The 13,770-nt window shown below is 36.5% G+C and overlaps 2 protein-coding genes across 2 annotated transcripts; both read left to right on the forward strand.

Annotated features, from left to right (window-relative positions):
* Positions 1-838: 838 nt before the first annotated feature.
* LOC105173496 (protein NRT1/ PTR FAMILY 6.2) lies at positions 839-4,265 on the forward strand. The gene is made up of 6 exons (XM_088875874.1): positions 839-1,119; positions 1,200-1,302; positions 2,003-2,220; positions 2,333-2,877; positions 2,964-3,307; positions 3,606-4,265. The coding sequence occupies exons 1-6, from the start codon at positions 1,117-1,119 to the stop codon at positions 4,142-4,144; spliced, it is 1,752 nt and encodes a 583-aa protein (XP_088732000.1). The 5' UTR covers positions 839-1,116; the 3' UTR covers positions 4,145-4,265.
* Positions 4,266-9,779: 5,514 nt separating this feature from the next.
* On the forward strand, positions 9,780-12,864 carry LOC105173497 (protein NRT1/ PTR FAMILY 6.2). Its single transcript, XM_011095256.3, has 5 exons — positions 9,780-10,002; positions 10,692-10,909; positions 11,136-11,683; positions 11,807-12,147; positions 12,371-12,864. The coding sequence occupies exons 1-5, from the start codon at positions 9,888-9,890 to the stop codon at positions 12,862-12,864; spliced, it is 1,716 nt and encodes a 571-aa protein (XP_011093558.1). The 5' UTR covers positions 9,780-9,887.
* The last annotated feature ends 906 nt before the right edge of the window (positions 12,865-13,770 follow it).

Below are 13,770 nucleotides of genomic sequence, written 5' to 3' on the forward strand. Positions count from 1 at the left end.
GCAATATGTATCAAAAGTTAGCTAAAATAACAGGCATATGTAAGCAGTGATTGGTTAATTAGAGAGAGACGTGGATTAGCCATATGATTGAGGTACCTATTAGCAGGCAAAAAGGTTACCGTTAATTTGGTAATGATTGAGCAAAGGGCAGGAATGGAGGTAGGGAGAAAACTGTGGTACTAGAAAAGCAGTACCTAAAAAAACAAGTCGGCACTGGTCTTGATAGTTATCTTTTTGCGTGTTCTAACATGGAATGAAGCAATGTCTGAAACGGGGCAAACTTCAGTACGTTCTTGGCAGCAATTTCATGTTGTATATACACATGAGCTTCAATGTATACCAAATCTTGCCAAAAATTATAGTGACAGTGACACAAAGTTGAATCCCGCCCTATCTGATCCATCGATCGATGTATATCAACAACATTCCGACTGGTCGGCAGCAAATCCAACTTTAGTGAGTGTGACTGCCAAGACATGATATTCATGATCTTGAGCTTATATTATTTTCCCAAAAAGAGTGATCATCGGCAGAGCATTTTCCCATCCCTGATCACTGCTTTCTGCCCATACACAGACAATGGAGGAAAAACAAAAGGTGGTGAGGAAACTTTTTGGCATGTGGGGTCGCAAAAGCACTTTGAGAAGCAGTAGTCCAGGAGGAGCAGTGTGACTGTGGTCACAACAAAACACATAAATCTCATGCATACCATACATTGTAGAGTGTGACAACGAAACAAGCTCTCATTGGCATTCCATGTTCCAGATTCCATTTCTCTTCCCACTTCAACAAATCAACATCACCTTTTGCTTAATTAGAGAAAATACAGAACCACCTGAATCACTGGTCCTAGAACCTTCCTATTCATTCATAAGTGGGATAGGCTTAATCCCCACCAAGCAGTGATCTGTCTCAACCTGGTGGTGGAGGGTCATTCTGACTCTCGGCTTATACTTCCCGTTCTTGGTCTATAAATAGCCCATAATCAAATACCTAAGGCATATTCAAGTCTGAGTTCGAGCAGCATTCAAGTGACATATTAGCTTTCTTTCCCAACTTTTAAGCTCTTTTTGTTCCTGTTAGTCAGCTCTGAGATTGTTGCCAATCAAGAAACAAATGGTTAGTAGTCGCAGTACACATGAATTACCGTGCGAATATAACCACAGCTATAGCCTTTCAACTTTTGTTTCATGTTGCAGGAGGGGAAAAGGAGTTTGACAGTTGCAGATGCACTGGATTACAAGGGATTTCCGGCTGACAGATCCAAAACTGGTGGTTGGATACCAGCTGCGCTTATCCTAGGTTTGTATGCGTTCAACCGTTTTCTGAGAGAATTCTGTGCCATTATTCGCAAGAGACTACATTAATGTGTTGGTTTTATATATTCCATTCCCTTTGGATATGAGTTGAAAAGTTAACAATTTCATGCAAAGAGAGATACCGTCCAGGTCCACAACCCATATACGGAGTATATCTTGTAACAAACGCGCAAAAGCTAGCCTATTACCTTTAGGACCATAGATGTGTATAAAAAGGTAGAAATATTATCAAAAGATTCAAGGATGTCAAGTTAATTAGTCCCGATTTCATTTATCCCCTGCTTCTTGGAGTGGGGATGAGGCGTCGGGCCATCACGGAACAATTCTTGATTCTATTCTTGATAGCCTAGGAAATTATTCTATTTCATTGATATAAAAGCAACATGCCAACTTTTTAAACATAGTTATCCTTTTTACTTTAGAAGTTTACCTTTTGCTTTTCTGCCGGATGCTAACTAAAACATTACCAAAATAGTTAATTTGTCATTTTCATCATTAAGTACTTAAAAAGTGAATTTGGTTCATGCACTGTTTACCTCACTGCATGTAAATCTTCATATAAGAAGTTGCAATAAGGAAAAGCAGTAAACGGGAGAACAGGCATGATCAAGATTAATGTTAACTAGAGTGTTAGATCCCGCACCTGTTCCTTAATTAAATTGCATTGACGATACGGAATTCAGGGATTGAAATTTGTGAGAGGCTTTCGACTATGGGAATAGCAGTGAACCTGGTGACCTACTTGGGTGGAGTGATGCATCTGCCGAGCTCTACCTCGGCCAACATTGTTACCGACTTCATGGGCACATGTTTCCTCTTGTGTTTGCTGGGGGGATTTCTTGCAGATTCTTTCCTTGGAAGATACAAGACAATTGCCGTTTTCGCCATCATACAAACACTGGTAAGCTGGCTACCACATGTTTCTCAATCTTCAGAATTACGATCTTGATCATTATTGTGAGTAATTTGGTAAGTCTCACTTGTGGTTCTAACCGTGGCAAACTTAAATCCAGGGAACCGGCATGTTGGCGATAACAAGTGAGTTGCCTCAGCTTCGCCCACCGCCTTGCCATGCTCATGACATCAATTGCAAGCAAGCCAATGGCTTCCAAATGGGAATGTTGTACCTTGCTCTATATCTTATAGCTTTAGGCACTGGAGGCCTCAAGTCAAGTGTTTCTGGATTTGGGACTGATCAATTCGATGAAAAAGACGAAAAAGAGAAATCCCAGATGGCCTATTTCTTTAACAGATTCTTCTTCTTCATTAGCATTGGCACTTTGACAGCCGTTACGGTTCTGGTGTACATACAAGATGAAGTGGGCCGAAGCCTGGCTTATGGGATCTGCTCCGTCTCAATGTTGGTAGCCATATTCATATTCTTCTCTGGCACCAAACGGTACAGGTACAAGAGAAGCTCTGGGAGCCCTATTGTCCACATTTTTCAAGTCATCGCAGCAGCAATAAGGAAACGCAACATGAACCTTCCTTATGATGTTGAAATGCTGTACGAGGATACTCCTGAGGCTTCAAGAATTCACCATACTGATCAGTTCCGGTACGTAATTGCCTTTTCTCATACATAAATAACAAATTCCGGGAACAAATATCTCAACTGTCGTGGATGACTTTGTTCTTGTGTAGTTTCTTGGACAAGGCAGCGATTGTAGCTGAAGGAGATTTTGCGAACAGAAGCACTTGCTCAGAGCCCAATCCGTGGAAGCTGTGCTCGGTGACAAGGGTGGAGGAAGTGAAGATGATGGCGAGATTGCTGCCAATATGGGCCACAACCATCATTTTCTGGACCACATACGCACAGATGATCACCTTCTCAGTGGAGCAAGCGTCCACCATGAACAGATCAATAGGCAATTTCCAGATCCCGGCCGGCTCACTTACCGTCTTCTTTGTGGCTGCTATTCTAATCACATTAGCAGTTTATGACCGCCTCATCATGCCACTCTGGAAGAAATGGAAAGGAAAACCAGGTACCATTCTTCCCCAATTCCCATGCAAACACGAGTTTGACGCCTAATACTCTAACAAATTACGCAACTTTAAGTGTAAAAGATTCAAAAACCAGATATATATGTCTAATTGGCAACGGCATCGCTACATAGTTCCCGAAGGAATCGAAAATTTGAAAATTATAGCAAGAACAAACTAGTCCCCTTGTAGGAAACAACCATCAAAATCCAAGTAGAAAAGTGTCAGTTTTTCACAATCATTGATTTGTTATAAGACCCATTAATTATGGTCTCATACAAGCATTAATCATGAATGCAGGTTTCTCTAGCCTACAAAGAATCGCCATCGGATTAGTACTCTCCACAGTAGGAATGGGCGTCGCCACATTAGCCGAGATGAAGAGACTATCGGTGGCAAAGTCGGTCAGCCGCTCTTCATCCAATCTTCCGATAAGTGTTTTTCTTCTGATTCCACAGTTCTTCCTGGTGGGTGCTGGCGAAGCATTCATATACACAGGACAGCTGGATTTCTTCATCACTCAATCACCCAAAGGAATGAAAACCATGAGCACTGGCCTTTTCCTGACCACTCTTTCGCTCGGGTTTTTCGTTAGCAGCTTCCTGGTCTCCGTCATCAAGAAGGTCACGTCGAGCAATGGGGGACAAGGGTGGCTTGCAGACAACATAAACTACGGCCGCCTGGATTGTTTCTACGGGCTTCTGGCAGTTCTTGGAATCATAAACCTCGTCATCTATCTGATTTGTGCTGTGTGGTACAAGCCTGATCAGAAACCCAAACCCCAACCTGCACTACAGATGGAGGCTAAGTTCAATGGAAGTGGTGAAGAGCGGTGTTAGTGATGACTTGTATGCTTTGGTGTGGTTTCGTTAAAATTGCGATGTGTATCATGTAGCTTCAATTCTGTGTTGTTTTGCAAAGTGCAGTTGGACCAACTCAAATATAAATCTTTTACTTTAACTCCAATTGTTAATGAATATTTGAAGAGTCTTCAATGGGATCCCTCACGATTTTGAGAATTTTAAATGTTCGTAAAAAATGTAATTGACTCATGTGATATGTGAAATACAATGTGATTAGAAATAATAAAATGAATAATTGCCCAAAATAGAATTAATAATTATGAATCAAAGTAAAGAATATAAATTAAAAAAGAAAATAAAAGAGCACATGTGATTAGAACATTATTGACATAAAAAATATGGTGCATCTGTTCTTTTTCAATATGGTTGAGAATGAAGAGTTATATTTCAATAACAATATAATTGAAATAAAGTATTGCATAAATGCCAAAAAAAAAAAAGATACAGATGTGCTTAAGAGAGATACAAAGGTGAGAATTTGGGCTTTATATTAATACTGTCATGAGTTATATTATCTTCTTATGTTATGTATATCTAATATGTGATATTCTCTTTGGCATTCTTGGTTTTCAAAAGGGAACACTTCCCATCACTTATTTAGGTTTGCCACTCACTTCACCTAAGCTTACAATCACTGATTGTAAATCATTGTTGCTGAAGATAGATAAGCAGCTACGAGGTTGGAACGCCCTTCAGTTGTCCTTTGCAGCAAGAATTCAACTGATAAAATCGGTACTCATGGCTCTTCAGATGTATTGGGCAATGGCATTTATTTTATCAAAAGGGATTATCAAAAAATTGAGAAGCGGCTCCACAACTTTCTATGGAAAGGAACATCGACCACTGGTTACCCTAAGGTCGTCTGGACACAAGTGTGTCGACCAATTGAGGAGGGTGGCCAAGGACTTAAGGATCTTAATGGACTTAACTTGGCCCTTATGACTCAGCATATATGGAAGGTGGTCAATTTGAACTCTCACTCTATTTAGGTTTCATGGACTAACTTGGTGCGACTGCATAGTAAATCTATATGGACGGTTGACGCTACATCGGGAGCTTGGGGTTGGAGGAAGCTCCTTCGATTACGTAGTACGTCACAGTCGCATATACATTATATGGTTGGAGATGGTGAGAGGATATCCCTGTGGCACAATCCATGGCATTCCCTGGGGCCACTTATTCAGCATGTCCTTCGCGGCCCTTCACTTACTCGCACGCGCGGGGATGATTTACTTCGGGTGGTTATCCAGGATGGGGAGTGGCACTGGCCTAAGATGAGGAATGCTTCCATGCTCGATGTCACGCGGCTTTTACCTTCAATTAGAGGCGGTCAAGATTCTATTTCCCTTTATGGTAGTTCTTATGCCAATAAAAGCGTCTACAATATTTTTCGGCATCCGTACTCAAAGGTAGGCTAGTCTTCACTGCTTATGGGCCCTTCAAGATCCCCCAAAACACTTTTATACTATGGTTAGCATTGTATGGGAGGCTCTCCATCGTGGATCGGTTGTGGCTTCAGAATCTCCATGGTGAATGTGTATTATGTTCAGTGGCACCTTTGAGACTCATGAGCACCTGTTCTTTTGTTGCCCTTATGCTAGACAGTGTCTTCAACTGTTGCGACATGAGGCCTGCTTCTCTTGGACCACTGGAGGATGGACCATTAATGTATTGATTGTTGTACGAAGATGGAGGGGGAACATATTATCAATGCTGCCTACTGTAATCTTTTGGCATCCCTTGTGTATCACATTTGACAAGAATGGAATCGACGGAGGTATCAACAGCTGGTTTGCGATGCAGTGTCCCTTGCTCGAATTATTTTGATAAGCTTAGACTCCGTATACTTAGTGTTGAACTACCTTATAACATTAGTACTATCACCGTGTATAGAGTATGGCGGATACTATAGCCTATTTAAATTGCCATTTAATTTGTACACTCTGTACTTTTCTTTTACTTAATGAAATTTACCTTTATCGAAAAAAATGTGAGACTTTAGAACTTTCAGTTTTATATATCTACTTCACAAATGGATAATTAATATTTCAAACTAAAAATTCGTTTGATCAATATCAAAATATTATGTTATAGAAAAATAAACTATAGTAATATATTTCTACTAAAAATATAATGAAAATAGCAGTTTGAGTATACAACATTAAATTATCTATAGTTATTTATTGCTACTCGAACAACATTGTCTATTAGACATATAAAAATGAAAAAAAGCATATTAAATTAATGATTATGTATGTTGCACTAACTCGAACATTAAATCCAAGAATATATATTAATTTTTAAAATAAAATAATTTACCTCCATATCTAAATTGTTATTTTTTTTTATATGAGATAATTTTTTTAATATATTTAAAAATGAAGCAAATTTTTAAATCAATAATTTTTTTTTATCAATTAAAAAATTTAAAATTACTGAAATTAGTATTTTATCAAAATTGATTGAATTTGAGTGAACTAGGTCCATTTATATATGTTGCCCCTCAAAATGGGCTAGCCCAAAAGGTAGAGGAAGCCTACCAAAAAAAGGAGATCTGGAAATGCCAATGAAAAACCTGGATAGGGAAACTCTGAGCACGTGGCAGTAAGAGAGGAAGGACAAGAAGTCATTCCTATCCCAGCGAGGTGATTGTGTCATTAATATGATCATTATAAATTTTATCAAATACAGTTGGAATTTGTATTAACAATGGTAGGTTTTAAGAAAAAGATCCATTCTCTGTCACTATAATATGATAGTGGTATCCCCTTTGTGTTTGGAGATGCATTCATGCTCTTAGAACTTATGACCACAGTTTTGATCATATAGTAAATGATTTTCTCTATCTAATAATGAAGCAAAAGATATTCTTGAGTATTAAGCATAGATATCTAATTCGATTTGGAAATCGAAGCCCAATTTCATATCCTAAACTAAGACCGAGAGATAGTAGATAAAACGATCGTAATTGTATCGAACCCGAGATCCTAAATATTCATGCTAACATTTACCTAGTCTCTAGTGTCATAAATAGCTGCTAGACGATCGCCCATGGTAACGAACATACCTGATTAATGGTTAATCAAGAACAATGAATTTAATTTAATTTAATTAATCAATTGTGTTAGACACAAACCAAGTCTAGCAAAAAGTGAATTTAAAGAGTCACACACAAATAACCAAAGAGGTGGAGGAATTAGTTTGGAATTAATACCGAAGTATGAGAACAAATTTAATTGCATTAACTCGTCAATGTACATTTGTTTTTCAAGATCAGCAGCACAAGGGATAGCATATTAATCTCATGCTATTGCACAGACGACCCTTCTATCATCTTTAAAAATAAGAACAAAATCAAAGTTTAAATGATTGCATTATTTAATACTTGGATAACAATACACCTCCTCCACCTCAATTTTACAGAATAGAATGGCTGACCGCAATATTAGATTGTGCCGAAAGATATTTATGTATATCTAATTACATTAAAAAAAATGAAAGTTGATATATATATATATATATATATTCAATTTTGAGAGTTTAATTTCATATGTAGAAATGATGCAATTGAATGGGAACACAAATGAGAGGAAGCACACAAATTTATAGACATAATTCTAAAGGATTTTGGAATGAATTTAGGGACACCAAATAGCATTATAACATTTCCGTTTAAGTTGAGTCGTTAGAAGCTTTTCATACGATTTTTGGGACGGAAGGCGTCCGTCCGAATATCCATCTCAAAATTATCATTTGGGACAACTTTTGAATGAACACTCGTCACAAAATTAGATCATCAAATGACCGTTCCAAATAAAAATAGGATCGTCCGAAAAAGCGTCCCATATATGATATTAATATAATTCTGTTTTAAATTTCGTCATAAATATTAGGTTGGATATGATATATTTAGTAGTTACTACAAAAAAATTGAATTTTCGCTACACTATAAATAACTAAGGATTAACATTGATGGTAAATCAATACTATTAAAAATTTAAATTTTTCTACGGTTAATTAATATTCGCAATGATTTTAGTCGTAGCCAAAATCATTGGCCGTGCTTTTGACTATAGTTAGTATTTTGGCCACCTACAAAAATAATGAGTAATGACAATTGCGAAGTCATGATTAATTTATATTTGCCACCATTTTTTCTTCTAAAATTATATATTCTTTTAGTGAGTTAGGTTGACAGACTAGAAAACTTGAAGTCTCTGACCTTGCATTTGTAAGTTATTTGTAGTTGTAACTTAAAAATATAATATTAATAAGAAATAAATTATATTTAGTTGAACTAAATCAACAATTAAAAAAATGCAGCAACAAAATAAGTAACCAAACAAAATTGATTTAATTTTTATAAAATCTGAGCTTTAAAGAAAATTATATATATATAAAAAATAATATATTAAATAATGATTCCACAAATATATGTAAGCCAGAATGTAATTTTTGGTCGGTAACTTTGTCCTTTGGCTTTTTCTCTCTTTAACTTTCTAGAATAGCATTTTGGTCACTGTATCTTTTCAATTTTCAATATTTCAATCATTTTCATAGGAGTTCACTCTTCTTTTCAGACATGTGAGCTCCGACGAAAAAATGACTGAAATTGCAAAATTTAAAAAGATGCAAAACCAAAATAATACCCTATAAAATTAAAGTACGAAAACGTCAAATAACACAAGTTATGAAACCAAAAATGCACTTAAGCTAATACATATATCTATTATACCTTTATATTAAGGGAGAGCACCTAATTGGCGTCTCTCCCTTTTCTGGTCTGCTATTTTTAATTTTTGTAATTATTTTAGTAGCTTTTTTTCTCTCTCTCAATTTTTCCCACTTTTATCTAAATAACTGCTCACAACCTCTATCTTTTCAATATTTTTTATTTATTTAACTAAAATATATAATTCAAAAATATGATAATTATATCTTAATATTTTAAATTAATTAATTGCACACAAGTTTTGATGTGCCCCACACACTAGTACTATATATATAATTAAAGAGGGTGATTTTGGTGTCTATTTGTTTTTTCGTATGTCATTTTATTTTTATTTTAAAATTTATTTATTTTTTTATTTTACATATTCAAGTAACTACTGCTCTCCACTTATTATCCCACTCCTTCGTAATTGTCTTTTCTTTACATATGAAGTTTCTTTCATCCATTTCTTCTCTATTCTATTTTGGTCAATTATATTTTGATAATAAATTATTAATCTAATAAAAATATTATTATATTTGTACACGCATCGAGTGTGTGTTTCAGACAAATATATAATTATACACGTGTATACATACAAAACACATCACGGTAAAGGCGGATTATAATTGTTAAAAAAACTGCCACCCCACCCAAAAATAGCAGACTTCTATATTTTAACACTGTTATGATCTATTGAGAAAAACTTGAAACCGATGTTACAGCGGGTCGATGCGGTTTTAGCGGATGGATAATTGGATAATGCAGGTTTATGTTCAGTCCCAGTATAAATATATTCATCGAGCAAATTTAATTATAAGTTACTAAGTAGTCTCAGACACAACATATTGAAATCATCATCTCTTGTATGATAATTACATCAACCAAATACTTGTCATCCTTCTGGCCATATTCTCCGTCGGTTACGTGTAACGTGGAGGAGAATTTCAAGTCTTGTGATCAGTTGAAGGCACGATTTTTGTTTCTGTGAAAACTAGAAAAGACATAATGAGTATGGAAGCGAGCGAGCGTACGATGTTCGTGTCTGCTGCTGTAGACTACACGGGTGCTCCTGCTAGCAGGTCCACCACTGGTGGTTGGGTGTCTGCCGCTTCAATTCTAGGTAATTTTCGATGATCCGTTGTTCTTCTTTTTGGGTTTCTGTGGGATGTTCTTTTTATTCAAATTGGTGTAGTTTTGAATTATTTTGGTATGCATGCATGCAGGCGTACGTAGACTCGTTTGTATGGAGGGAAATTATGGAAACGATCTTCTGATCTAACATATTGCTAGTTTTACTGATTCGTTTGAGAATGTTATGGAGTGGAACAATTGGATTTTACGTCCCACGAGTTAACCCTTTTGCGATTTTGATCTAATTGTTTTAACTTATCATACTGCATTCCATAACTCCAAATAATTTGCAGTTTTAATTAGTCCCAATCCTTAATTCCATTAAATTAGAATTTAAAATGCAATTTTCATTGTGAAGATGATATTACAGAGGGGGAGAATATTCGTTATGTGTTCTTGGCTTCCTCTCTATCATGACTACTAAGCTAAATGTCGAACTAGCTATTAGATTGAGTTTCTATCTTATATATGTGCCTTTTTGTTAAGAATTGCAGCACAAAGGAAAATAGATTGTTGTGTTGTTCATGAAATGTTGGAGCTCTTGCTTGTGGTTTTATTGCATTGGATGCAAAATAGATTTTCCATGTCGACCTCGATGTAAGAAATGGATCTATTTAGTTCGGTATCAGAAGTCCGGTCACGTTGATGTATCCTAACTGATGAACTTGCATTCTGCAGTTGTCGAGCTATGCGAAAGGCTCTCTACAATGGCGATTGCAGTTAACCTGGTGACTTATCTCGTTGGCACAATGCATCTACCAAGTTCAACTTCGTCCACCATAATTACAAATTGGAGCGGAATTTCCTACCTTTTTAGCTTGTTGGGAGGTGTACTTGCCGACTCTTTCTTAGGCAGATACTGGACGATTGCCATATTTGCAAACATTCATATGCTGGTAAGTGTTTGAGATTTACGCCTCTGATGCTCATTTTCTTATCGAACACTTTATTTGCGCATTTCCAACTTCTTATAGCTAATCGAGTTAGCTAGAAAGTAGAACATACTTAGGTCATTCAAATTTCATAGATATGTTAAGAGATGCTGTTTTTCTTCCTATTCGGGCATGGTAACTATTGGGTTAGATTGATGTACATCTTGGTGACGAAGGGTATGTGGCGCAGGGGTCATGCTTATTAGCCATTTCATCGGTGCTGCCCAACTTGCGCCCGCCTCCCTGCAATCCTTCTTTGCTGGACAATTGCAAAGAAGCCAATGGTCTTCAGATGGCAGTTTTTTACATTTCTGTGTACACAATAGCGGTAGGACTTGGCGGGATAAAATGCAGCGTGTCGGGTTTTGGGACAGATCAATTTGATGAGAAGGACGAGAAGGAAAAGGCCCAAATGGCACATTTCTTCAATAGGTTCTACTTTTTCATCAGCATTGGGACTCTTCTAGCAGTTACGGTCTTCATATACATACAAGACCGAGTAGCTAGAGTGTGGGGATACGCAAGTTGCACCATTATAATGTTACTTGCTATAGCCATATTTTTCTCAGGTACTAGAAGATACAGGTACAAGGCATGTCGTGGTAGCCCCATCATTCAAATCTTACGAGTGTTAGTTGCCGCTGTAAGGAAAAGGAAGTTGAAATTCCCGGCAGACATGCAACACTTACACGAAACTCATCCTACGGAATCAAGATTAGCTCCTACTCGTCAATTGATGTAAGAAAGTTTTGTATCATGAAGCCGTATATACTATTCATTAATGTCGCTTTGACTTGCACTCTTTTAGCAAATTTAGTGCTATGGCAGCCAAAGGTAGAAATTAACATGTGAAATTTGCAGTTGCCTGGACAAGGCAGCCATCATAGACGATGACGACTACATAATGATTGAATCTGGGACTCAAAACCGGTGGAGACTCTGTTCAGTGACGGAGGTGGAGGAGGTTAAGATGATGACTAGAATACTACCAATCTGGGCAACAACAATCATGTACTACGTCATTCACGCACAGATGATCACATTTGCTGTGTTGCAAGCTTCCACTATGGAAAGGTCAATCGGATCATTTGAAATCCCAGGCGGCTCATTCAACGCCTTCTTCATTGGAGCGATACTGTTAACTCTTGCCATTCACGATCGCCTAATCGTCCCTCTTTTGAAAAAGAAGAAAGGAACTCTAGGTATGAATTCTACTGTGGAACTTCATTCACTTACTATTCGTTTTGATCTTCAAAGCTCGTTTCTAGAAAAACTTATCCAGCACTTTTCAACGTCTTATAACTTCTCAATCATCTTATAAGATGTTTTTAAAAGCTTATAAGTTTACGTACCTAAAAACCCTCTTAGGCGAATGCTGCTTAAAATGGCGCGCATGCTTAACCATACCGTTTTGAACTGTTTCAGGTTTAACTAGTACGCAGAAAATGGGTCTAGGCCTCTTTATTTCGATAATTACAATGGTTGTTGCAGCGATAGTGGAAACAAGAAGATTGAAGGTTGCAAAATCTACAAGCAGCACGAACTCAACACTACCGATAAGTGCTTTTTTGTTGGCTCCTCAGTTTGTTCTTGCTGGTGCTGCCGAAGGCCTAGTGTATACCGGGCAGCTTGATTTCTTCTTGTCAGAGTCCCCGAAAGGGATGAAAGCGGTTAGCACCAGCCTATTCCTTACGACTATATCGTTGGGTTTTTTCGTTAGTAGCGCGCTGGTTGCGATCATAAGGAGAGTAACTGAGGGAAGGCAGAATTGGCTTCCTGCTAACCTTAACCATGGAAGATTGGATTTATTTTATGGACTAATAGCTTTGTTGAGTGCCATTAATCTGGGGTTCTATTTGTTGAGTGCAAAATGGTTTCTGTGCAAGAAAACTCAGAGACAGACACAGACACGGAACTGATTGAGAAATAGTTGGCCATGAGAAATGTACACAAAGTTTTGGAATCAAAATTTGCTCTGATGTTTGTTTTACTTGTGAACTGCGTACCCTGCCGGATACTCGTACTTCTTCATCAAAACTGTTTGTTCTCATTTTCGGCCGATTTCGAAGACCGGTCAAAACATGCCTAATATTTGGACTTGTGTAGACACACCTTATCTTGGTGTCTCATTTAGCTCGTACCCGATGCAAGCCAAATACATATAAAAAAAAGATATAATTTGTCATATACAATAATATATATATATATATATATCCAATCCATCTATAAAGTGAAATATATATATATATATATAAATACATGATTTGACAATAAATAGTGAATTTTGTTTCCAAGTATGCAAAAACTAAAATACAACACCTATGTTACATTATTTTAAATTATCTTCAAAAATAAATTCAAATATTTATACTATTTCCAATACATAATTATTTTATCTCTATTTTTGCTCCTTTTATCTCCACAAAATTGAATAAAACACTTCAAAAATAAAACCACACGTGATGTTTGGTTTTGTTATAGTTTTGTGGCAGAAGCACATGCTTTGGCATTTAGGAAAGACCATACTTGATAATTCCATTAGAATGTTCATGCATACTTTTAGGGTGTTCATAATTTTTCGGATTTAATGCAATTTATCCCTATAATATTGTAAATAAATAAATTATCTCATATAAAATAATAATAATTTAAATAGGAAGGTAAATTATTTCATTTTAAAAAATACACATAGAAATACATTGTTGCATTTTAAAAAATACAAAAAGAGTAAATTGCTATTTTTTATTTCATACGAAGGTAATTTACTCATTTACAATATCACAAAGGATTGCTTGCATTTTTTTCTAATTTTTTAAATCGACCTA

The sequence above is a fragment of the Sesamum indicum genome, linkage group LG11 (genome assembly GCF_026168435.1).
Source record: "Sesamum indicum cultivar Baizhima isolate 11 linkage group LG11, ASM2616843v1, whole genome shotgun sequence".
Taxonomy (NCBI): Eukaryota; Viridiplantae; Streptophyta; class Magnoliopsida; order Lamiales; family Pedaliaceae; genus Sesamum; species Sesamum indicum.